Source organism: Eretmochelys imbricata, chromosome 4, assembly GCF_965152235.1.
Source record: "Eretmochelys imbricata isolate rEreImb1 chromosome 4, rEreImb1.hap1, whole genome shotgun sequence".
Classification (NCBI taxonomy): Eukaryota; Metazoa; Chordata; order Testudines; family Cheloniidae; genus Eretmochelys; species Eretmochelys imbricata.
This window is the reverse complement of record NC_135575.1, coordinates 85,313,635-85,340,839: the sequence shown is the minus strand read 5'-3', so window position 1 is coordinate 85,340,839 and position 27,205 is coordinate 85,313,635. Positions and strand designations below refer to the sequence as shown.

The window sequence follows — 27,205 nt, the reverse complement described above, 5'->3', positions numbered from 1 at the left end:
ATCTGCAGCTTCGGGCATACAAAGCTGCCCCTCAGAAGATACCTACTGCAGCAGAGCATGCAGGCATCTGCCATTTCAATAGCTCTTCAATCTATCCATTTAATCTTTTAAATTAAAAGATGTGGTGTCTACTGGCCAAGACACTCAGATCCTTAAGTGCTGAAGGATAGTAAGATAAGGACATCTTTAGTTCTCTTTTTGGATGTTGTCCTCTGAGCAATTCTCTCATCAACTGTTGCATTTAATACTGCACTTGCTTTTGGTTAGCAGGAGGAGAATGCTCCCTTCACTTTTTCAGTGCAAAGTATTTGCAAGCATTTGGCCAGGCCTAAAGCACTATCACCTGTGTTGCATCTAGAAAAATCTTACAGTGCTCAGTGGCTGGGATCTACTTTTTTTCTTTAGTTAAATACCAGGTCAGTCCTAACCTCAGTCTAACATTCTTAGGTCTAGTCTCCAGTGCAGACTTAACTCAGGCTGAACTGCCAGTTTTTTCTCCTTACTATGTTCTGTGTTCATACGTCCACATGCCTCTATACGAGCTACATTCTGATGTAGCCACTGCTACCTATGCTATGGGGCAGACCCCGAAGCAGCTACAGTGAGTAAGTTCAACTAAGGGCCATCACAACACAGACAGGATGTCCTCCTATCCCTTCCCGTAAGCCCTCTGACCAGAAGTGGACTAGAAGTGGCTCCTGGTAAGCCAGGATGGCTTACTGGGCTCTCCTCACCCCTATCCTCTCCCACCATGCATGACAGAGCTATGAGGGGCAGGAAAGAGAATGGGGGATGGGCAGGGACATTTGCAGGGTTTGGAAATAGTGATGGGGGATTTTCCAGATCCTAGTGTCTAGAAACTAAGGGGTAGTGAAGCCTGGTACCCTGCAGGACATGTATAGTTTGCGCTGCAGCCAACGGAGTGGGGGAATCTTCTACAGGCACCATGTTACTGATCAGCCAGCTTTGATCTAACTTGGAGAGGAAATGCAGGGCCAAAGGCCATTGAGAGTGCAGCCCCCCTGCGTGGAGAAGGTGTATGGTGTGGCAAGTGCCCCACCAGGTAGGAGTCTCAGTCTCCAGTGTGGCAGGTTTAAGGAAGAGTGGTGCTTCACACAGATGATACAGGGAAGGTGTGAGAAAGCTTACCCAAATCCCAGTAAGAGGTAAGACAACTGCCTTCCTTTACCAGGGAAACTGAGGCACAGTTAAGTAGTGCAATGGAAGACCCCAGGCAAAAGGAGGGAAGCCGAAGCAGATACAGACTACTGCATAAGATGTGATATCTATTGCTTCACATTCTGGGTCATGCCCTCAGGATGGGTATTTTGTACTTGGCAGTCAGCTACTTCCTCAGTCGCAGCCATACTCCATGAACTAAGGGCAAATTAGGAGATGAAGAATTTATTGAGGGGTGGACAGTCCGTTCATCAGTGAAAGAGGATTCTTGGAACGGATGATTAGATGCCAGAGTCAGACTTAAAACTTGAAAGGAATGCAGTGGGAGGCATCAGGTCTGGTACGAAACAAACAAACAAAAGTTGCCTTCAAGTAAGGCCAGCAGGATTTTAGCCTTAAACACGATCCACCACAGAATTGTCTCTAGGGCTTGCTCCTCTCAGGCGTTGAGCACCCTCAGCTCATAGGAACTTCAATGGGAGCCAAGGGTTCTCGGCTGGGATTGCACTCTAACAGCTTTTGCAGCTCTGGTATAAATTAGTCCAATCTTACTCCAATGGAAGTCAGTGGGAGTTTTGCTATTGCTATCAGACTTCAGTGGAAGCAGGATAAGGCACCTGTAGCTTTACTGTTGAGGTTTTTAATGTGAATATCTGTCAACATTATCATCAAAACATTTTGAAAAACAGGGAGTGAATTTTCTACCATTGGATTCTATTTTTATTTTAATTTCTTCATAAATGACGGGTCACAATCTGGCAAACAAAGACTACCTAAAACATTGCTTATTTTAAGGTTACTTAGTTTCCGAGTAAAATATATGACTCTTTGTGACTGAAGTGGTTTATGGATCCATAATTACGTTGCTACTGCTCAGCAAGGACTTCAAAAAGTGCACATTCCATTATAATCATAAAATCATAACCAGCACGCTATCACATGCAGAATATTTAATGCAATTTGAAAACAGCAATTTCCCAAATTACACAAATAGAACTAATGACAGTTGTCATTCTTCACAATGTAACTTTGTGTAGAAGACTTTAGGCTTCCATCATCTCTTCCCCCGCTCGATTTCACGTCCACGAAAGAGACAGCTCCCGGCTGAAGGTTTCAAGATAAATTTCAGGGGCTGGCGATCGTTCATGGCTGTTTGAATAGTGCAAATACTGGGTTTGAGCCACTACTGTGGCATGGCATTTATCACAGCACAACGTGAATTACCATTTTCAATCACAGCTGATAGGTCCCGAATAGAACTATGATTTCTAGGACATTTTGTGCAGATCAGTTTTCTCGGGTTATATATTTTAGTCTCATGCGACATACCATCACATAAACGAGGTATTTCAATACAGCGATTGACATTCAGCAGAAAACACTTTCTGGGGGCTGAGAAGTTCCTATTATAGAAGCCAATGTAACTACGCACGATAAACAACACGTTCACTAAAATCAGATCCTCGCTCTCTTTTTAGCAACGGCACCTCGTTTTGTCTGTCGTGCTTTTGGGGAGCGGCGAAGGCAGACTGTGTCAGATTCGTACATTTGCCCATGCATTCCCCCCCCCCCCCCCTCGAATCACGTTTTGGAAAGGAGATGAGGCTGCATTGCAAAAGAAGAACCGTCTCCACTGTGTATTTTCATGCAAAGCTGAGACGGTCGGGTGCCATCTCTCGCTCTGTCTCGCTTTTCTGTGAAGCAATGGCATGTGCTGCTCTGGGGATCCGGGTCCTGAGGTTCCCCCCTTCTTCTCCCCCCCCCCCCCAGTCAGCAGCTTCGCAAAGAGCTTTTCATAGCTCCCAGAGCAGATCCAAGCTCTCCTCGTCGGCTTCACTTTCGCGGCTGAGTTCGCTTGTCCGTCAGTAAAGGGTGCAATTTAGTACGAGTGCAATTACCAAGAGCTATTAACGCAACCGGTAAAAAAAAAAAAGTAAATAAAAAAGCAGCCCCAAATACTGTCACACAGAGCTCGAAGGGCACCGACCTCGGCTTACAGCGCCAGGGGAGGAAGGACGGGTGCCTACGCTTACACCGCGCGCGCGGCGTTGTCCAGAGGAATCAATGAAGGAATGAATGAATGGGGAGAGCCGGGAAAAGAATGAATGGGGCCCGGCTGCGCAGCCACACGCCGCCCGCTCGCAATGAATGAACCGCCCCTCGGCCGCGGCGCCCCAGCGCCGCACCGGGGCGCTGTTGCCCCGCCGCGGCGGCGGCGGCTGGTGGAATCCCCCGGCCGCGCACGTGGCCGGGGCGGAGGAGGCCGAGCGCCGCCAACGCTAGATGTCACCTGGAGGCAGCGGTGGCGGAGGCCGCTGCTGGGGTGGGGGTGGGGGCGAGGGGAGGCTATAAAAGTAACTCCGCGGCACGTGCACTCTTCAGGGAAACTTCAGAGCCCGGCCGCGGCCGTAGAAGGCGCTGGGGCTGCCTGCGCCGCGCCGGGCACCCTCCCGGTGAGCCGGGCGGGCGGATCCCCGAGGGCTGCAGGCGAGCCCGCTCCTTGCCCCAAGGTGGCCCTGGGATGTTGGGCGAGTGAGGCGGGGGCGAGGAGGAGCAGCAGCATGAGCGGCAATGGGAGCGGGCTGAACGCCTCCCACCCGCCCGCGGAGCTCAGCCTGGACCGGCCCGCCTGGGTGGCTTCCACTTTGGCCGCCATCCTCATCTTCACCATCGTGGTGGACGTGCTGGGCAACCTGCTGGTCATCCTGTCGGTGTACAGGAACAAGAAGCTGCGGAACGCTGGTAAGGAGAGGGGAGGGGTTGCTCAGTGGTTTGAGCATTAACTGGCCAAACCCAGGGTGGTGAGTTCAATCCTTGAGGGGGCTATTTAGGGAGCTGGGGCAAAAATTGGGGATTGGTCCTGTTTTGAGCAGGGGGTTGGACTAGATGACCTCCTGAGGTCCCTTCCAACCTTGATATGAGTCTAAGGGCAAGGGGGGGGGGCAGTGTGTGTGTGTGGGGGGCTTGCCAGCTCCAGCGCCTTCACCCCAGCTGACCAGCTTCGCTCAGGCGTCGGGCGCTGCTAGCCCGTGGCTGTCTCACGCCAACCTGACGGGCACGGAGAGTTCGGCCCCGGGAGGGCTGGTCCTCATTGCCTTGGCGCTGCGGCGTGGGAAGCTTGTGGCAAACGCGTCCCGCTCCGCAGCGGTGCAGAACGCGAGCCGCCGGTCAGCCCACTTCTGCAGAGCTATTTTTAACCGGCCTCGACTGGCGCTTTTCTCGCTGTTGGAGCCTTGCTCGTTTGTAGATAAAACTCGGGATGGGTATTCGGGGGGTGGGGGTTTAAAAGTCCCTGCAAGACCGCGGATACAGTATGCGACAGATGTTTCACGGCAAATCGGCGCTCAAGCTCTGTGATGTGTATTTTTAGCAATTGGAACCAAACCGTGGTGCTATTTAAAGCTTTCGTTCAGTAAAAGTGTGAGCCGGTATAACAAACAAGCTTTGCTTTGCAAAGAATGAAACGTGGAGGGAGGATGCCGGAGCTTGTAGTAGTATGTGAACAGACCAGATGTCACGCTACCGATCTCTAAGTTGAATATTACTTAATACGTCTCTCTGCATAAAATAACAGGGTTGTGACATCTGACAAAGTCCAAAGGTTTAGTTATGGCTGATGCATAATTCAGAATAAAAGCACAAAGTTGATCAGCATCTCTCTTTATTCACCAACTACTTGCTGTTTACTTCTGTTAAAGACTGAAGCCATCTGACAGAAAATCAGATTTAGGCATGCCTCAGAAAAGTGGATTTTTGACAGGATAGGATCTGTGACGGGTTATTGGGTAAATCCCTCTTAGTTTACTGATTATTGGTCCGACAGACAGGAACTTCTCCTTCAGAGGCTCTGCTTTATCAGGTCAGACCAGCTGCTGCGCACGTGTACCAAATCTGTGCACTCAAAACCGTTTCGAAACTGTCATTGAAAAAAAAATAAAGAGGGAATATATGCAGGGAGCTGCGGTGCTAAACAAAACAGCTATTTCTGTGTTGCTATTTTTTCCTCCCCCCTAAACCAGGGGTCTCCAAACTTTATGAGACGAGGGCCATATTAGATTTTTTGAAGGGGCTTCGCAGGCTGAAGTAACTGTGAAATAAATTAAATATATGCAAAATCATTAAAAAAAACCCACTACTCTACTCTGTGTCAGTGTTGCATTAAATTCTAAATCAGGTGTAAAAGTTAATCAATGCAGGTACTGTGAAATCACACAATATTTGTTGATACGTTAAAAATCATTTCACATTTTTTTTATTTCTAAAAACTCACATTTGTATCATACAAATACACATATTCAGAAATAAAGAAATATTATTGTAGAATTAGTGAGAAGTATGGTACTGATGTTTTTCTGACAACATTGCATTTAGCTGTGGTTCAAAGTTAGCGTTCCCTACCACCAAAATTGATTGTAAATGTTCATCAGACAAGGTCGATCTGTAGTGGGATTTCACATCTTTCATCATCGAAAATGTTTTTTCGCACACATAAGTAGTGCCAAACACTGACATTAATCCACAGAGTTTTTTACATGAGCATATTGATCACTTGACAGGCATTTATAGAACTCTACCAGACTTCCTTCCTTATGTTTGTCCTTCAACATGTCATAGGATTGCAGGTCAGTCACTTCCATTTGAAATTCAAGTACCTGCTCTGCGTGCCTACTCAGCTGCAGCCTGCCTGCTTTGTGCTGATGGGTATCTGTGCCCGCCTGTTTGCTTCTCCTGCTTGGCTGCAGCAACAACTCGCCCCTAAGTTGGCTCCCAGAGGCACTCACCCCCTGCACAGCTCAGCTGTGCTGCCCTCACCCCTGCATGAGCTCCTGCCGCGGCCCCTCCCCCTGCCTGCTCCCCGTGCCTACTCAGCTGTTCGCCGCTTCTCCCCTGTTGGTCGAAGGGCGGACAAATGGAAGCCTGGGGCCGCAGTTTGGAGACCCCTGCCCTTAACTGTTGTAAAGGACTTGTTCCGGTTATTGGTGAATGGCCTGCAGAATTTTCGTGTTCACGCCACAGAAGTCAGCTGAGTTAGACTGGCTTGAGACTGGTGTTAGAGATGAAGCTTGGTTTTGAATCTAGACAACTGCCATGTAACTGTTCTCTGTTTGTATTATAAATCTAACTGACACTGCATAAAAGGTTTCTAAGGTCACTTTCTAAGTAAGGTAATTAAAATCGTTTATAGTTTTCATTTCAAGGAATAAAGAAGAGGACGACTTGTGGCACCTTAGAGACTAACCAATTTATTTGAGCATAAGCTTTCGTGAGCTACAGCTCACTTCATCGGATGCATGCTGTGGAAAATACAGAAGATGTCAATAAGCATGATTAAAATGAAGGCAAACTTCTTTTCTTATGTAGTTATCACTGATCTGAGCCTTCTGTCACTTACCTTGATGTAAATAAGGAGTACTTCCATCAAAACCAAAAGTGATGTGCAAACTATGAACTGCAGCAAACTATGATAACATAGAGCTAAGGCCAGAGAATGTTTTGGGGATATTGAATTGTATTAGGCTAGGTTGTGGGACAGATACTGCTGTAATTTAACTAAGAAACTGGTTTATAGTAGGAAATAATTCATATTGTGTTTTAGGATATAATTTACTAGTAAAACAAAGTAGTTTCCTAGGAGATAGATTAAAACTTCTGTCCTGTAAGAAAAACTTTGAATACTTTGATGAAAGAAAATGTATGGACTTCAGGATCTTGGGAAACATAGAAAATGGTTAAACGAACAAATTTTATAATCCTGTAACTTTTTAGGCCCCACCCAGCGAAAATTTAAGCTGATCCGTAATGATGTGAGTAGCCCCATTGAACGTTACACTGAATTCAGTGGGACCACTCATGAGTAAAGTTATCCATGTATGTAAGTATTTCCAGGATCCGGGCCTAATATTATTTTGATTGGGGAAAGGAGGATTTTCTTTAATTTTAGTGCTGTTAAATCAGGATATTTAGTAACAGGCTAAATTTTAAATGTCAGGTTATTGATACATCTTATTTATAATTTGTTAATTATAAGGAAGGTTGCAACTAATTGCAGAGCCATAATGAGAAAGAAACTTCTGATTTTGCAGCATCATATATTAATGAGTCATTTGCTGACCCATTCCTTGAGGAAAAAAGGACACGGGCTGAAAATTCCACCTGAAACAGGTCAGGGAGGAGCAGAAGATGCCTTCTGAAGAATATGTATTTCAGTGAAGATTACTCTTCCTTCTGAAAAAGAGGACAAACTGAACTATGGAATATTTAACATTGTACCAAAACAGGTGGATGTGGTGGGGGAAAATATCTTGCATCTCCATCTCTCTCTATATATACACACACATACGTACACACACACATTTTTTTGGAAGATAACTACAACGTCAATCTGTGGACTTCTTTTATTGCTAAAATATGCCCTGGGGAATAGTAGGAAAACCTAGAAAAACCTTCACAAGAAGTGGTATCACCTGCCTGCCAGTCAGAATGTTAGTGAGGTACTGTGATCAAAGCAAAGGAGTCAGTATCTCAAAGAAGCTTTGTCTCAGCACGCGAGGAGTGTCTGATACAACAGACTCCTTCATAGTCACAGACGTGGCTTCAGTAGATGCTCTTCTAGACACAGAAGCCGATGATGCAACTGGTAGGATCCTCTTTTATTTAATGTATTTGACTGTAATGAGTTTCATAGTTCTGACCTAATGTTATGGTGATTTTTACGATCAACATATTACTAGGCCAAGTTCAGTCTTGGTGCAAGCAGCTGTGATCTAGGTCGCATTGGCTTACACCAGGGCTGAATTTGGCTCCTGATGTCTTTTAACTTTGGCACAGATTTAATGGGAAACATTCAAGGCATAAGGATTCTGATGTTTTAAGTCTTGACCTGATGTCCAGGTCGATGAAACTTTAGTAAGCCATTCATGTGCTTGCTTTCTTATTTTTTTATAAAGAGGTTCAGTATAAATCATGGAATGTATTTCATGGTTCTTTGTTAATGCTTATAGCTCTGCCTGATAAATTCTTTTAACAAAAGTCCTGAGTTGAAAAATTAAAGACACAGATTTTTGCTGAGTTGCTCTGCTCAGTGTTGCAAAGGCTAAAGTGACTTAGGCTCTTAAGTGCGTAAGGCCCAGATTCTCAAAGACATTTAAATTCTGAAATCAGGGGGAGTTAGGTGCCTAAATAGCTTTTGAGGCTCTAGCTAAATCACTTGTGAATATGAGACTTCGACTCCTGAGTCACTTAGGCCTTTCAGCACTGAGTAGAGCAATGCCTAAATAGTTTAAAAATCTGGGCCAAAGTGACTGGCCTCAGGGAAGGTAAGTGGGGAAATACAGATAGTTTTCAAACCATTGCATAATGTTATTACTAAAAAAGCAATATATTAGAGCACCTCAGTGAATGTAGAAAGCAGGTAACTTAAAGAAGTTTATAAAATGGTATAAGTAAGAATTCATATGATTGACTGTCCTTATGCCTTCATTGTTCTCCTTGTCAAGAAAACAATGCATCAAGAACAAGGTGATGAAGCAGTTGTAAAAATTAGCTTATTACGTGGTAAGTTAAAAATGATTTCTCCCCTATTAGGGTCTCATTCTACACTCTTTGCACATGCACAAAACGACCATTGTAATCACTGGGAGCTTTGCATACACAAGGACTGCAGGTTTGGGACCTTACTAGTTAATGAAGGGAGCTGCTTTCAGTCTTATCCCTCTTGATCTTCCTCTTCCCCTTCCAAACTGTATTATTTTGGCCAAGTTAATTGTTTTTGCATGGCTACTTGGAGGAGCCAGCATAAAGGAGTCATAAAGTGGTCTTAAGAGCCACCCACTGAATTCCTGGGGAGCTAAATTGGGTTCAGGGAGCATAGTTTGTAAAGACAGGACCAAGAATGTCAGTGCGTGAGGTTGAGAGCAGCCCCAAATTAAATTTGTATGTTCATTTGGGACATCTAGGAAAAAATGAAGGAGGACAGCTACTTATGTGAAATGTGTTTTTAAAAAGTCCCTTTAAATAAAAAATAACCTAAAGTATTTTTATTAATACTGTTGTATTTTTAGAATCTGGGGCACAGTCAGTTGGAATCCTGCATGTGGAGGGCTTACAGAATTGGGCTCTTGCTTTTTAAAAATTAAATATGTTGCATAGCAGCATACTAATCTGGTTGGTGAAGAGACTTCTTAGTTTCAGTATTTACATTTATTGGAAATATTATACACGGGGGTTTTCAGATGATCAGAGAGCAGCTTTCATTCAGCCTTTTCATTCTGTTAATTGTTCTTGATGATCTGTTTTTTTTATGTCAAGACATTCTTCAACAGAGTATTTGTCATGTTCTGTTTACAAAAAGAAATGAAACTTCTTCTGTTGTGAAACAGACTAAAGGAATTATTGTCTTTATTACAGATTTCCCTGGATGACTTTTGCATACCCTGGGAGAAAATGGGTAGCCCAAGAAATGTTTGGATCATCAGAGAGAACAGCTGTAGAAGACCAAATAATAGCACGTGAAATAAGGGTCTCGAAGAAAATTGACTGACATATTGATGGCAGTGAACATTGGTATTTCAGACTTGAGTTACTTCAGGTAGCAAAAATGGTAAGCCAATTGGGGGTGGAGGGGGAAATGTCTAGCTGAGTTGTTGAACTTGTCCACCTGATGGACAGAATTACAAAGCAAAATGTACAGTTTTGGACAAAGCAATTCCTTTAGAGTAGTAAATGGTGATTTTTGGTTAATAATTTGTTCAAGCTTAGGGTTCACTTCAGAAACTTGTTGAAGTGGGACCTTGTCCTTTCAGTAACCAAAAATTAGGGGTAAGCATTTTAAAAAAAAGTGTGGGGTTGGTTTTTTTTTTTTTTTTTTTTTAGTTTTTGTCTTTCCTTACTCTTCCTGCCAGTTTTTAATTTTATGAACTGGCTTACCTTTTTGAAGGCACTGCTTCTTGTCTCTTGCTGTCATGAAACACTGTTTCTGGTTGGAAACACTTTTCTTTGTCTCTTCTAGATTTTGGTTCACCCCTTTTCTGTTTTTAGTTCGGGTTTTTTTTTTCTATTCTTCGTCTGTTGTCTCTAGTCTCTTTTCACTTCCTCTCTTCCTCCCCTCCCCCCCAGTACTCTGCTACTCTTTTTCTTTTACTCTTTGCTGTTTTTTCTTTTCCTTCACCACTATACATGTTTCTAGCATAATGACAATTCTAGTTTCTAATGATAGAAATGCTACCAGCAGTAGATATCAGATACCAGTAGGACCACTAACAAACCCTCTTAGACATTGTGGCTTGCTTTCATAGGGAAATAAAAATTCTGCAATGTCAGACCAGGATTCAGAGTAGCAGCCGTGTTAGTCTGTATCCACAAAAAGAAAAGGAGGACTTGTGGCACCTTAGAGACTAACACATCCAGAGTGCAATTTTGCAGTCTGAAAAAACACCTTGCACCCTTTCTGTTGACAACCTCTTTTTCTTATGTACTTGCTTCAAAACTTCCTGAAATATCTCACTAAAGTTCCACTTTTGAGTAATGGAACTCCTCCAGGAGGACATGATTACTAAATGAGTTCTTTTTTTGGAATGAGACACAAATGTGTGTTAATAGCTTTTAAAAAAAATTTATGGGTCTTTTGTAAACAAATAAACATGTATTTAATATGTTTGTAAATAATGCTTGAGCCTTTATTATATAAATACTACCAAGAGAATAGTACCCTTTCAGTAGGGTAGCCCTTCCAAAGTCCACCTGCACTGGGGGCAATGATTGAGCTGAATAGGGTTGTAAAGCTGTGTATCTTTCATGCTGAAATGAGTCTCCCCATTCTTTTGAACTATGTCATTTTAAGGATGGAAAATACAATGAAACAAACTAAATAAGAATCCTATGGTATGCCAGAGAACAGATTTGTCAACCCTGTGGGCATGCTGCAAACCCCATCTTCCTCTCCTATGTTAGGCTATTGAGGAGGGTGTGGGTTGGAAAAAATATATTTAGGGGCAATCTTTGGTTTATATTGTGATTTGTAACTTATGGGATGGGTTACTTTGAGCACTGGATGGACACCTTTCATTGTGCAGTAATATGTGCAGTAATAAATAATACAAAAGCTCCAAGTTCAGTATTTTTTTAAAAGCGCAAAACCATGTCAGTTTCCATTTAAAAGCAGTTTTCCACCAGAAATGTCTTCAACCAACTCACCCCAATAGCTAGAAGACTGAAACAAAGAAATCATACCTGACTATCACAGCTTCTGGTTCCACACTCTTTCAGGCAGGGTTAGCACCTGCTCAGGAATTCTGTTCTTGATTCTTCTGTGCTTACTGCCTTGTTTGGCGTACCTTGTAAAGCCACAGTTACAGAAATACGGAGATACTGCATTACTTTGTTTGCATACTGCTACCTTCTTTTCCCTTCAGCCCCAAAGATTTCCCATCATCCTCCCTTTCTCTGTCTCCCTCCTCAAGTTTCTTCCTCCCCAACATCCATGGCTTGTTTTTCCCCATTCAGACACTCCTGTTTCCCTCCATAACATACTAACTATATAGACTCTTCCTAAGGCATGGTCCCTAACCTACACATGATTACGGAGATGTGGCTTTAGTGATTACTTCACACTATGCAGTGCTACATCCATGTGATTAGATTAGGGACCATTCTCCAAACTCCTGGAGGACTCTGAACAGTCTTTATAGCTTAGAGTCCTAGGACATACCTAAAGGACTCAAAATATAGAGATTGCAGCTTGGAGCACCTCTCCCTCACGCCCCAGCTCTTCCAGCAAAAACAGGAGATAAAGGCAGGGCCGGCTCTAGGCACCAGCAAAACAAGCAGGTGCTTGGGGCAGCGCATTTCTAGGGGCGGCATCCTGGCGCCGGCCATGCCGCCCCTAGAAATGTGCCCCCGCCGCCCCAGCTCACCTCCACTCCGCCTCTGCCCACTCCCCTGAGCATGCCGCCGCCTCTCCGCTTCTCCCCCCTCCCTCCCAGGCTTGCCGTTTCACACGGGGGAGGCAGCGGTGGTGGAGCGGAGGCGAGCTGGGGCGGGGAGGGGTTCCTCTTCTCCCCCCCCCCCCCGTTACTTCCTGCGCTCCCCCCCCGCTTCCCTCGGCTCCGCCTGAGAGGGAGGGGGGAGAAGCAGAGCGGCGGCGTGTTCAGGGGAGCAGGCGGAGTGGAGGTGAGCTGTTGCGGGGGGCAGCCACAGGAAGCAATGCGGGGGGGGAATGCGGCACGCCCGGAGGAGGAGACAGGGCTGGGGATTTGGGGAAGGGGTTGGGAAGGAGCGGAGTTGGGGCGGAGCCGAGGAGGTGGGGGGACACGAAAAAAAAGCAGGGGCGGCCAAAAAAGTTTTTGCTTGGGGCTGCAAAAATCCTAGAGCCAGCCCTGGATAGAGGCATATGCTCATGAAACCAATAGGGAGTGTCCTAGCGGGGTTCAGAAAATTGACCTCTGGTTTGGTAGTTTCCACCAGTACAAATAAAATGAGATTAAAATGCTATCAGTTTAGAATAGGGGCATTTCTCCACACTTTGCATGTGTGTGACTAAGTGACTGTACATGTTACATGACAGTGGAGAAATAGATCTTCCGCCTGTTGGTTTAGAAGTTGAAGTCCGGGTACAAAATTTGAAGAGGATGCACGATCATTTTCTCTTCTAATGACAAAAAGGAGATCCAAAAAGTAATTGTATTTCAAATGTACTTTTTATGGTTTATCGGCTTTTCAAAGTTTTTTTTAAATTTTTATAACATACTTCTGTAAAGCCAATGAGTTTTAAACAGTTAACATTTGGAGCAACTCAGAATTGAAAAGTTTATTTTGATCATAAAATCATGTTACATAGATATTTTATAGAGATTATGTATGTACTATGCATTAAATGTATAACGTCCATTTTTCAGTCATTAAAGATGACATTCCTTGCAAAGGTAGAAAACAGGATACAAACTATTCTTTCCTTTGACTCATGTCGCCACATTTACTCATAAGATTCTCATTGATATTAATGAATGAATTAATTAATTAATTAGCTAAATCCCCTTTGGCAATGCAATGTATGTGGTTGACGGCCCTCTTCCCCTTTCAAGAATGGATTTCAGCTTCACTTCACTTAACTGGCCTATATGACAATCAGATTTATGGGAATAGTGCTTCATGGCGGCTGAAAGACAAACAAATCTGGGACTCCTATAAAGCTATTCAATTGGGTTCCCATCTGCAAGGCCCAAGATTCATGTGTATACTTCTCTCTGGACCCTACATCTTCACCCTTCTTCAAATAACTCTGCCATAAAAACAGGGGGAAGGTTTGTGATCCAGAGGGTGAGGTCCAATTGGGAATTTGATCAAAACTAATGTGTTTTCCCAGGGGACTCAGTTTATGTCCACAGAGCTCTCATTCCATACCATGGGCACTGGAATGTGAATGGTAAACTGCATTATCACCTTAGCCTGTCACTGTTGGGATGGAGCCCACTGCAGCTGCAGGTTTAGCAGTATTTTCTGAGCAGGACTCCCTTGGGTTAGGACTTTCCAAGTAAATAAATCCTCCCCATGTCCTAACACAGGAATCAGTTCTTATCTTGTTGATTGATATTCCATGTGACTAATCAAGAACATAGCTTTTGTTAGTAGGCCATGTCAACTAAACCTGAATAGGAGTACAGTACTACTGTACAATCTTGTATTAGTCAGCCACAGAAAGCATTTAGGGCCTGATTTTCAGACATGCTGAACACTCAAACTCCATTTGAAGTCAATGGGAACTCTGATAATTCGTTACCTTTGACAAATAGGTAAAAAAGCCCATGCAGGTCTTTCCTTGTCTGACCACTCAGGAGCTATTGGCCAAGCAGATGGAGGGGTAAGTGCCATGTACAGTCTTGAAGATTTCCATGCAGTCTTTATATGGGAGATGAAGGTAAAGAGTGTGTGGAGGAGGAATACTGGAAGTCCCAGAAGCAGACTGCTTATGTGAGTAGTAGGAAATTTGCTACAGTAAATTTCAGCAAAAGTGGGTTTTTTTATCAAAATTTTCCCTGAAGTGTTTTTTGTCAAAACACCAAAAACTGACATATTTTGTCCAAAATGAATGTTTTCCATCCAAAAACTGCAATATTTCAGTCCAAAGCTAAAAACTTCTTGCCTTTCAGGCATTTGTTTCCTAAAATTTTCCCCCAAAAGCAGGTGCTTTTCATGAAAAAATGTGTTTAATGCAAACCGCAATTTTCAACTGAAAAACAGTTTCAGTGGAAAACTTTGAGCAGCCCTTGTGGGTAGTCTCCTCTCCATTGTCATCAGCAACAAACTTAATTAATGCCTCTACTGTCAACATCAATAAGGTAGATTGAGTGAGCCTTCCTACTTCCAGCTAATTATAAAGACCTGTTCCTTTCCCAATCTGTCTTGGGGGCAGATAAGTGAATTTACTTCACCCCTAGAGTTGACAGAGTGGTATGACCCAATTGGAGGTGGGGAAAGAACAAGTTTAGCATGTACACCTGGAAAGCCTGAAAGGAGAAAAGTTGCTTCCACATTCACTTCTCATTACATGACACCTTTCACCCCTTCACTCTTTGAGCAGCTCTGTAATTCCTGGCTGTTGAGCTAGAGCGGTGTATTAGCATTTTTGCTTTTCTTCAGCTCCCCTTGGATAGGTTAGCCTGTGTCAATATCCACAGTCTTATTTTGAGACAGTGGTGATGCTTTGCTAGGATAGGACCCTAAGATCTTTTAGGTTTGGTGAAGAGCTAGACACTGGCCATTAACTTTAAATAAATGTTCTCTGTATAAATTCATATGGACTAAATTCATTCCTGGTACAACTTCATTGACTTCAAAAGGAGTTTCTCTAGTTTAGGCAACTTTCTAATACTGAATGGGGAGCAAATTAGTATGGGTGATCTACAAATAAAATGTTTTTAAACATTGTTTTTATTTTATTAGTAATGTGCATGCATTTGTCATGGCTCAATTATGGGAAATCTTTACATAGAAAGTATCTCTTCAGATTATCTTTTGTTGAATTCATTTTTACTGGGATTCCATCTGATTATAATACTTCAGCAGTGTAATACTGTTAATCTAACATTCAGGTTCATATGATTATGATTTACTAACCATCTGTGTTAATGTTTTAGTAATGCAGTGGTTAATAATAGGGTATTTAGATAATTATAGTTTTTAATATGATTCAATTTGCAAATTGTTTTTAATTACTGATATATTTACAGGCTGGAAGTGTAATATTTTTGTAACTGTGGGATTCCAGGATGGCTTTTTCTACAGTTAAAACATACCAACCCTTTTGTTGTTACCATGTGAATGGTTTTAAAGAAACAAAATAAATGTTTTTCCATATTCCAATTGAGCATGCGGATGTTCATTAATCTGTTTCTTTAAACACATTATTTTTTTGAGATCATGAAATTTGAATATTTTTGGCTCCGAGCTAAGTGAAACTAAAACTACATGGCATGGAGCAGAGCGGACCTCATCAAATCATGAAAATTATGCTACAAAGCAGGGGAGTGGACTCTTGTAGTGTGCTTTCCCGGCACCTGAGCTGTGAAGCCCTCCACACGAAGAAAACGTGTTTGGGGCTCTGCAGCTTTTGGGAGGTACTGTGACTGGCTGAAATATCATGGGTCTGGGGAACAGTTTCTCAACACAGAATGTTCCCCTTCAGAACCTGTAGATTTTCCCACCGAAAGCTCAGCAGAAGTTAATAGTATTCATTGGAGCCTTGAATTCCATTGTTTCTACCTTAGATAGAGGGACCAAAGCAACGTGGCTGCTCAGAGATGCCAGCATTTCAAAAAATGATCCTGATAACAAGCTGGGATAATCTGGAGTCTGCTCAGGGGAAGTGGGAGGGAAAGGGTACGTGCATGCTTTCTGAAGAGAATTTGAAGTGATTTGCAACATGAATATTTTAATTCTCAAGGCCTCAACTGACTTTGAGTTCAGCTAAGCAGCCAGAACCCATGAAGATCCCACTTCACCCTTTAATTAAAAAAAAAAAAATTCTGACTCATAACTGGTGCCCCCTCACCTACAGATGATTCTCTTCTTGTGGGGAGGCCCAGTGACCTTCAATTCCCTCCTCAACTGGCATCATCAGCAACCAGTTTCTCACTTTGATATCTAATTAACCTATCTTCTGCATTCTTTTTCTCCAGTGGAGGGCTGTGTGCGTGATGTCTCTGCTACTTTGGTCGTCTTTTTCTAGGGATTGGAAAGGTTTGGGGTTCCCCTATTCTTGTTTTATTACTGTCTCCTCTCCCCCCTCAGTATGTGCCCATCTGCCCAGCTCTGTGTCCCATGAGTATTCTGGGAAATGAGTACTCCCTGGGAAATATTTTCTTTACAAATTCCCCCATCCCTCTTCACCAGTCCCAGCAAACTCAGGGTGAAAACCTGGCTATAGTGAAGTCAATGGGAAAACTCGGAGTTCAAGGTTTCCCACTCAACATCTATATGGGGCAATAATTGGTCTATGAAAGGCAGGAATCTTGATCTGCCATAGTCAGGATCCAAATACTTACCAGGCACTGGGGATCCTGCCATCGCTGCCCTTTTTATGCATGAATAGTAACTGCAGTAAGGGACCAAGACATAACATCTTTCTCCCCATCCTTTGTGTGCCCTGGGACCATCGTTAAAAATGTAGAACTGTCCTGGCTAGACTATCACCACCAAGCCAGCTGTGCTTTCTGGTCCCCCTTCTCCTTACACAGCTCACAGTGGGGCTGACGGTCAGTGCAGATGCCCAGAAAGCTATATAGTTGGGACTAGTACACTTAGTGGAAGTACATGGCTACATACCTAGCCATATATACTCTAGCTGTCTATTAACCCTTCCCCAATCCCTTTACCCTTTGGGCAGTATATATTGGAAAGTCAGTTGAAATGTCATATATGTTAGACAAACAAATTATGACTCAGATGTTGATGATTCAAGATTATCTCGGCAGGGAGAAGACCACAGACTATTGCAATACCTCCCTTGTCTAACCATTTCAGTAAGTGGATTTTGTGTTCAGTGGATCAAGGACAGTTTGCCTGTCCCACGTTGTCTGGATGGATAACTTCAATCTGTTCTTGATGTTCTTTGCCCCCCTCTGCTTTCTACTCACAGGAAATGCTCCAGATTATCAAATTTTGCAAATGTATGAGCTGTTTGCATAAAATTGCTGGTGTGAGTGTATATGTACATGATCTGCATATATATATGCATTTGTGTTTGCATGAATGTTTGCACACAGAGTCTATCAGGGATGGGCTCAAGAATGGGTGCTGTAGAGCCAACAAGGATAATTTCCAGATGGCTGGTTTTCCATCCTCTATGCATAGCTTGGACAGAGTGGAGTGGAGCGGAGCAGGGCCGAGGATGTGTCCCAGTATCTGGTGTTAACTGATGTAAAGCTCATAAGATTCTCGCACTTGCTGTTTCCTACAAAAAAAAATGCGTTATTTTAAACATTATTTTTAACGAGCATTATTTTTAGTGAGCATTTCTTTGGTTACTTCCATTATAAGTCTGCCTACCTTTTCACACTACCTTTTCAGCTCACAACTTCTTGCCTTGTCTCTTCCACAGTCAGCGTATCCTACTACTGGGAATCTCTGCAGTGTCTGAAAATAATGTTGACTATAGGTGTTTTGGTGGCTGCTGGAACACTTACATTGACATTTCATTGCTTTCTTGGCACAGAACTTGCATTGTTTAAAGATATGACTTTTTTCAGTCCATACAGCATTATATGTTTGTCTCATGTATCCAGTTTTTTCCAGTAGTTTCTGGAAGCTCCTAAGAATTTTTCCTGGTTCTATTTGTTGTACATTTGCATGCTTTCAATGGATACTTCATAGGTTTAATATGCAAGTATGAAGATGGCTCCCTGATATATCTGCTGATTCCTGTAGCTTCTTTGACCACACTCATATTGCAGGATTACTTTTCTGATAGCAAGGTTTAAATTTGTACTATCTTTCTTAAGTTGCCTGCTGTGTTTAATTGAATAATACTTTTCTCTCTTGTTGTTTTGATGATGGATCTTTCAGTTTTGCTCTGAAATCTTGTGGAATTACAAGCTGGTTTTGACTGGGCTTTCCTTTAAGGCTCATGTTAGACATTCTCGGATATTGTTTTATTAGTCTCTGGAATGTTAGGATATTGAAATGTTCTCAGGGCATAGCACGCTGCCATTTTAAAAGGGACCGCTATTCTTCCCCTGTAATTTTTCCTTGTAAGACTCGCTGTAACATAATAAAGACAATCTAGAGATGACTGTCAAATTGAACGGAGCTCTTTGTGTGCTTCTCTGATATAAAGCCTGAAACCCTGAGTAATCTGAGTCTCCACAAGTAACATGAGGCCCTAAAAAAAGATGTTGGACCTGATTAATGTAGGTACATTGGTTGAAGTTAAGGTAATGGTAAGTAAGCTGTGTTCAAGGATCTCAGGAAAGGGTGAATTGGCAATCCAAGTGCCTTTATGTATTTGTTTTCTCTTCAGGATATCACTCATTTGTCACAGCCCTTTTACATGACTTCATTGTAAGTTTTTGTTAGTGGGTGTCCCTCTTACTTCCCTCGAGCGCTAGCAGCTACAGCATGGCTGACAGCATGCTGACTGGAGTCAATGTCTCTGAGCATGTTACTCTTGTGTTGAGAGAATGTCACAGATTACCAGCAGATCTTCTATTATATTTGCTTATATTCAGAACCCTCCATTATCTTTTCCTACCATATTTCCTCATAAAACCTTCTTAATCATCATTCCATTATGTTCACCTGTCTCTATATTGAACTGCTGACAATTCCTTGTGATGGGGCAACAATATTTGTGTCTACATCTTTTGCTTACCTTATTTAAAAACATCAAACCTGCTTCCTTCACAAATTGATCTTCAAATCATTTACTCCTTCAGAGCTGTTCTTTCCTGCTACATCCTTAATGGATATTCAGTGGAAATTCAGGAGCTACTATGGAAGTAACATGGGGCAGCAGTTGCATCATGTGGTTAAGTTTAAATATGGCTTTTAAATTTTTATTTCTTTTTTTATATTAAAGTGCCTGTATGAAAGGTGCTTTTGAAGTGTGAAGTATGTGGCTGATCATTTCTTCTATAAACTCTCAGAAATATGTATGCTTTAGCATGTTACTAAAAATAGAGGACTCAAACACAAATATCTTAAATATATAAGCACTGCAGGCATTTCATACTTGTTAAATAGCAAAAAATCTGAATTTACAGAGAACACTTCATGATTGACATTACACTCCCAATTTAGCTGATTAGTAAGGGCTAAATTGTGGCTTAGATTACATAGCCACACAAAGGACTAAGGCCTAGATCCTCAAACGTCCAGATCCATTGACTTCAATGGCTAAATACCTTGGAGGATCTGGGCCTAAGTGAACTAGGAATTGTGTTTACATCATTTTGTGATTACCTGGACCTTGGGACTTGATGCCTATATATAAGTGCACGCCTGCATACTCCCTTCCTGGAACAGGTGGGCAGGGAATAGGTAAGCGTTGGTTCCATCTCAACCCTCACTGGGTAGAGAAGTTGACCTAGCATGAGTAGAGGTATGGGAGGGGGTAATCATTTAGTGCTGGGGTAGGCCAATAGTCAGTTACTACCCCCATTGAACAAGGAGGAAGCAGGAGAAGAATTGTGGCTCAGAGGTGTGTCTGAAGAAATACTGGACACTCTTCTCTTAGGTTCTTGTTTTCACACTCATAAGATTTTTGGCAGGTTGATAAGGCGGGTTGTGATGCAACTTTAAATGTAACTAAATGTAGTTTTGGTTTATAACAGAAACCACTCATTTTGCACTTACTCAATCAAGACTATAGGAATACATGTTCTTAGGACTAAAGGAAACACTTAATTAAACCTAAAATACTACTTCAGAAGGGTAGGCAAGTATGTCAACTGTTAGTCTGGGAGCCTGAAAAATTCACCCTGCTGGAAAGGTGACATTAATTGAATTTGCAATGGGTTCCTGCAAAAAGACACTTTCTTCCTGCAGGACACATTGGGCCTGATCCTCAGCTAGTGCAAGTTAGAATAGGTCCGCTGAAATCAATGGAGGTGTGTCAGTTTACGTCCTCTGAGGATTTGGCTTAACATGGTTATAATCATCCAAATGCATGATTTTTTTTTTCTTATGACATTGGGTTACAGTCCTCAACAGAGCTAGATAATAATTCCTATGCCCTCCTTGCATTTGCCCTTTACATCATTTGCCATTGTCAACCATTCCATATTTAATGGATCTTTCAGTGTCTTACTGCAATTCTCATGCCTGTTGTAGAAAAAAGTCCTCACTTGCTTACAAATGTTCTACCTCCATCCTCTTTCCCTTTGTAAGACTTTCTCTCTCCTTACTTAGCAACCTCTTTGATTATTTTCTGTCTTGATTTTAAATCTACTTCTTCTAGTGGTTAATGATTTACTTTTGCCTTTAAGCATGAATTTCTTAATTTCCTACTTGTTCTCAGTGCCACCTTTTATAGTATATGGCTCACACTGTCATGCTTTGAGAACCTCATTCAAGAAGCCAGTTTCTCCAGCATTCTCCTAGCCTGGCTTTAATCCTATTTACATAATCCCTTTCACTTCTAGTGGAGATTTTAAATTGTTCCCTAGCTGTTCTCCTGTGGAATGCCTCAGACTCCCTGGGATGTCTAATTTTTTTGGTGGTTTCCCACTTGACATTCAGCTCTATTATCTCTGTCAACTCATCCTCCCTATCCCTTTGTCTCCCATCTACAGCATTTACATATATTGTTTTAAACATTTGACATCCTTTCTTTAGGTAAAAAAGTTCTTCTTCATGCATGTTTCTGCCTTTGTTAGTTTCCTTAACTCCAAAAACATAGCTCCCAAGGCTAGAAATCTCAGGAATTTTTTACCTTGAAAATTCTCTATTGCCTGTCCTCTGCCACATCTCCTTGTCATCACCTCTGGTTCAGTACTCTAATTTCTTTTTAACTTAGTTGTGCTTCTTGAAAAAATTCTCATTCGTGCCTTAATGATTTTCTATTATGACTTCTTCCATTAACTCTTCTATGGTCTTCCTGCAGCCTTACTCTGTTTCATAGAGTCCAGAATTTTACAGTGAGATTTCCTGCTCCCTCCAGGAAATGGGACCATATCATTGTATCCTTTATAATCTTCATTGACTTAACTATACATCCATCTCAAAACTGAGTTCAAAACTATCCTCTTGTATTTCAGGCTTCTTTGTGGACCTGTTGCATCTTATAATTCTGACGTCCCACACACCTGGAAACTCTATTCCTCTCTCTCCCCCTGTGACTTTTGATTTTTGGGGCAGTTCTTTCATTTTTGCTGTTCCATCTGTCTCAATTACCTTTACATTTTCCTTCTCAACTAATGCTCTCTTGAGTCATTCCTTTTCTTTAAATCTCACCTTTAAACCTTTTTTCCTTTTTTGTCCTAATTTTCACTCTGTACAGCATTTTGTGATACTCTGCATGAAAAATGCTGTATTAAAATACATTGTATTGTAATTTTTGATTGAAGAAAGTTACTTTGACAGAATTTTGTGCACTGGAAAAGGTTCATTTCTTATAGGACTCTGCTGCTATACTTAAATTAGCTCAGTATAGAAAATAGCTAAACATCACAGGCTCCTTTTTGTTTTCTGCATTTTTCAATCCATTACTTCTCTATGCAGTACACAGCACTACAAAATTTTAAAGTGTGACTACAGTTAGAAAAAAGTGACTTTATGGAATGTCAAAGCTGTAATTTTTATATATTCTCCTTCAGTAACTTCCATATCAAATCTCTTCTGTTTATAAGTCCATGTAAAGCGCCCCCAGATGTTCAGCCATTCAGATCAGTCTTTTCTATGAAGACAATATTTTTATTATTTCAGTTAATAGAATAATGAAGGAAACAGAAAAAAAGAAACAGCAGTTTTTATATGACAAAGGAATGTCAGAAGGAAAAACACTTTGTGTTTCTCTCTCAATTTACTACCAGTCTATCTTAAATACGGTATTGTTGTGCAAGGCTCTTGAAGAGATTTAATGAACAGTGTTCTTTGCTTCTTGCTCCTTTAAATTAGTTGGATTAAGGATTCTTCAAACCTTTTGGAAAAAAAAGCTGCAGCAGCTAAGCTGTTTAATGCAGTAACTAATGCTTTGTTAGTTGTCCGAACAGATCACTTCCTTTAATGACTTCATTTTGCCTTTAAGAGTTCCCAGGATAGTGGCAATGTGTAAAGGGAAAATATGAATCTTGAAAATGAGTTTGAGCTAAGTGATTCAATTAAAGATATTACAGATACGAACTTGCAGTCCCTGTGCACTAAAATTCCCATTTACTACTTCTGTGAATCCTTTCAGAAATGGTCATTGCAAGTTTCCTGTGCCACCTCTGACTCACACTTACATACTATGCACTATTTGAGTCTGTATTCTTTTCTCTTCATCTTAGACTGTACGCTCCTTTGGGCAGGGGCAATTTAAGTCCCAATCATACTTTTGGTACTCAAAAACAGATATCAGCAATAATGACTATAAAGGGCAGTAGGACTATCTTTGAACATGGATCTAAATGATCCAGCCTTGCCAGATTCGGTTGTTTTTTTTGTTTTTTTTCCCATGGGCAACTGCTACTTATAGTAAACCTGTCAGATGTAGGTTAAAGATACTGAAGCTCTTCAAAGGGATTTGATATAAATTATAACTGATTCAAGATGGGAGGGGATAGGGAGGCTGCAAACTCCTCTGGGAAATATGAGGATGGTGGAGGTCTTTCTGACTGGCTCATCAGACCTGTCTACATTCATTCTCTACTATTGATCTCAGTCTAAACCAACAGTTGTGGGGAGGCTGAGTTGGCAGCAGCAGGAGGACTGATAGATCTTACTTCCTTAGGTGGCGATTTTCAGTAAGGAGACATCTGTCTAGCCTATTTGGAGATCTGCCCTTTGGTTCGGACTCTAAATATTGCCATACCACAAAAGCCAAAGGAACCCATGTCTACATGATGATGGAGAGGTCCAGAAAGCCTCCATGAATCTGTATTACCAGAGGACTTAGGCCTGGATAAAATAGATGCTGGATTAGGAAAAGGAAGTAAGAGGATAAGAAGACTTAATTTAATCAGGATACTCATAAACCCTAGCAATGGCCTTGAGCTACGTTCCTGATGGCAGTCCAAAGACCTAATGGCTCCCAAGAGAGGCACTTGGAGCAGATTAACAAAAGGATCTCTGCTTGAATCAACCAAGGAGAAGAAAACAGAACCAGTCTTACTGGTACTAAAGGAGGTATGGCTGGCATTGGCTCTTCCCAATGTTGGAAGGTGTATCATGGACGTTGTTGCTTGATGTCCATGGTCACAAACTGGATTCTGACTTCAATTGAGGACTAAACCTCGGGAGCAGATGAAAACCTAAATAATAAACTTTTAATGCAAATTTGCCTAACAAAACAAATAGGAAGAGAGGTCAGAAAATATGATAAAATGTTATCTAAACAAAATATTTTCTGATGAGTCATTAACAGATCTTTAGGATATGTTATATAGCAAATGAGATAGGTGTTGAGGTACATAAATTCTAAGGCCCCAAACTTTGAAAATGTCTTTTTAAACTTACAGGAATCTTAGTGGATTATAATGTTCTAGAATGAAACATTACTAAAATGCTTTTGTACCTTATGTAAAACAAACCAAGGGATATATAGGACCTGGTTCAGAAAAGCACTTAGTCGTATGTTTACCTTTAACCATGAGTGTTGTCTCACTGACTTCACCGGAATTACTCCTATGTTTAAAGTTAGATGAGTCATGAAGTACCTTACTGAACCATGGTGTGAGAATGGAACATGGAAAATAGAGACATGAGTTCATACTTAAAATGGATTCCAAAAAATGTTATGAAATGCAGTGAAAGAAAGTTGGATCCATCCTACTTGACATAATTTAGGGAAATATCTGAGTGTTCAGGGAATAGCCCGCAGTATTATTTTCAAGTTTATTTTGTTAAGTTTATTAAGTTCTGCCTTGTAGAAAGTCAGCAAAGAAGTTTGAATAGGATGCTATTATGGAGTATGACATAGAAATCAAGAAGAAGGGTATCACTGAGCAAAGAGTTCTGTCAAACAGCTGTGATAAAAACATCACTGTAGCTCATGTGTGGCTGACCTACTGATGAGAGCATTAACTTGAAAGACAATTCTGAAGTTTTACAGTGGATGTTAGCACATTGTTGTCCAGCATGATGTACAGAAAACATTTCATCCAGTTACATTTAATCTCCTGCCTTCCAGAAATCATTATGCTTTCTAACAAAGTGAGAATTTTTTCTGGTAGTAAATGATGATAAACCCCATGATTTATAGAACTGCATAGATTATTAGATTATTCTCTTAAGAGGTTTTTATGCATAAGGATTGAATTATAGGCATTTAGCTAGACCAGGGGTTCTCAAACTGGTGGTCGGGACCTTTCGGCATCGTGAGGTTATTACGTGGAGGGGGGCCCGCGAGCTGTCCGCCTCCACCCCAAACCCTGCTTTGCCTCCAGCATTTATAATGGTATTAAAACACTTTTAAATATATTTTTAATTTATAAGGGGGGCTGCACTCAGGCTTGCTATGTGAAAGGGATTACCAGGACAAAAGTTTGAGAACCACTGAGCTAGACAGTTACGCGTAGGAGACAAGGTTGGTGACAATTAGGAGACATGTTCCTGTGTCTGTCTGTCTTAGGAGATAGTAAGTGATCTTTGAGGAACAACCATATCTGTTGGGCTGGCTACTTTAATTTAACAATCTGTGAAGCTATATAGTAAGCTTCCCAGAGACATAATATGAAGAATTTTTGCCTTCTGGATGCCTGGTGGTACAGCAGGATAATGCTTTTTGCCTTTCATATCTGTAAACCTCAGAGCTGAATTAGATTACAAGTCCAATGAGTTTACAGTGTGTGTAGTTCCTCAAGCATGGCCAGAAACAACATGGCATGATTCTGCTTTAGGTAACCCAACAGAAGCCAAAGCTGAGCTATGTAGGTACCTTAGAAATTGGCAATATCAGTTATGAAAGATTCCACAGCACTTTAATGCTCTGTGACTGGTTATAGTGTGTGCTGAAGTTCAGCATTGTATATTATTAAAGTAACGCTTAGTTCAACCACTTTTTTTTTTTTCTTCCATCAAACAATTGGCAAGTGAAACACAGTAGCAACGCTTCTCTTTCCCATTAAAGGTGTGTGTGGGGGGGGAGGGGAGGGCGGATATTGGAATAAATGTGTTCAGTCCCATTACTATTGCATTTGCTAGGGCAAATTTGTCATGTTGATCATCACTCCATTGTTTAGATGACATTTTAAACTTCTTTGGAAAACCTTCAGATTATCAGACAGTATATAAAAATATTTCTTAGTTTAGTGGGCCAAAGAAAAATGATTTGAATGAGGGACATGCAAATACTGCAAAGTATCTGCATAGAAGAGCAATGGTGACAGTAAAGTGGTTCAGTAATAATCAGGTAAGCTGTCGTCATTACTTGTTTTTGTGACTACAGTGTACATAAAACAGAAGCTCCTACGTGATCAGGTTAGAAACTTTTAAAAAATGCTCTAATCAGTAGATGCTTAGGGAGCAGAACAGCTTGGAACCGCATATCAGCTTCTCTGGCAAAACCACTTATGGTGTCTCTTCTCCTAACTTTTTAAGCTTTCATTCTGTTTTAACCTTCCGAGACTTAATGGAGCTGAAAGTGAACATTTAAATTAGAGAGCACCGAGTGTCCTTATCCTCAAAAAGTCTAATTTTAATAATCACTGGATTCCTGGACACTGAGATGTGGAAGGTTTTATTCTGTCATTTTAATATTGGAAAGGGACCACATGGGAGAGAGCATTGTAACTGAAACAGAACACTAGTCCAGGTAGACTTTTCTAATGCTCCCCTTTCTACCTGCTTTGAGTTGTCCCCCTTCTTCTTTGTTCTTCCTTCCCTGGGTGTGTTCACACTTTCTCTCTCCTCTATTCTTCCTCCTCCTCTCCCTCCTCTGTTCCTCTCTCCCCCTCTTTTGCTGCTGCATAATACTTCATTTGAACTGGTAGCAAAACAGAATGAGTAAAAATCCTGATCTGTAGAACGTTCCATGTTCTGCTTCAAAGTGAGAGAGATTTATTGCTTTCTTTCTGCTTGCTATTAGCCCAGGTGGTACTGAGAAAAATATAAGCAAAAAACAGAACAGGTTGAGGGTTTCTCTGTGTGGGGCAGTGGGACATTACTTTGCTCAAGAGGAGGAAAACTGGTATTGTAAGGATAATATGGAATGTACTGAGCAGCTTCAAAATACATCTGTACTGTATTTTGCCCTCTACACATATTTGAAAGATGCAAACACTAATATATGAGAGGATTTGTTTAGGGTGAAAATGTAATTGTAATGGGATGTAATTAAGAGAGGGGAATAGTTAGGGAAAATATCAGGAGAAGGAAAAACTTCCTAGCAGTGTGATCTGTGTCAATGTTGAACAGCCTTGTAAAGGAAAGTGATATAAGTGAGTTATTTAACAGTGAACTGGAGAAAGCACTAGAAAGCCTTCTCTGAATATCGTCCTTCACTGTTACGAGAGTGAACTAGCTAAGCTCAACAGAAAAGGAGTACGTGTGGCACCTTAGAGACTAACCCATTTATTTAGTTAAGCTTTCATGAGCTACAGCTCACTTCATCGGATGCATTCCTAGCTAACCTAATTGGTCTTTTTCATCTCTAATGATAAAGCTCTCATTGATTTCAATGGGATCAGAAGCTGGTTCAAGGTCTGTATGAAAATCAGGCCTGCATCTCTTTGTGCAGCTTGTTTAATAATAAACAAAGTAGTAAATACTAGTTTCCCTCCCTTTTTAAAAAACAAAAAAACAAAAAACAACCAGTTATTTATTCAAGTATGGTAGCCTGGTAGTCACTACAATGTGATGTACACGTGGCCTGGCTTGTTTGAGATACTCAAGATTTTTG

General features: G+C 41.5%; 1 protein-coding gene across 1 annotated transcript in view; it reads left to right on the top strand.

Moving 5' to 3' along the window:
• The first annotated feature begins 3,740 nt into the window (after positions 1 to 3,740).
• Positions 3,741 to 27,205, top strand: part of MTNR1A (melatonin receptor 1A) — a 102,964-nt gene continuing 79,499 nt past the window's right edge. Inside the window, exon 1 of the mRNA XM_077814555.1 lies at positions 3,741 to 3,921. Within this exon, the coding sequence (XP_077670681.1) occupies positions 3,741 to 3,921 (181 nt within the window). The remainder of the gene's footprint in view (positions 3,922 to 27,205) is intronic.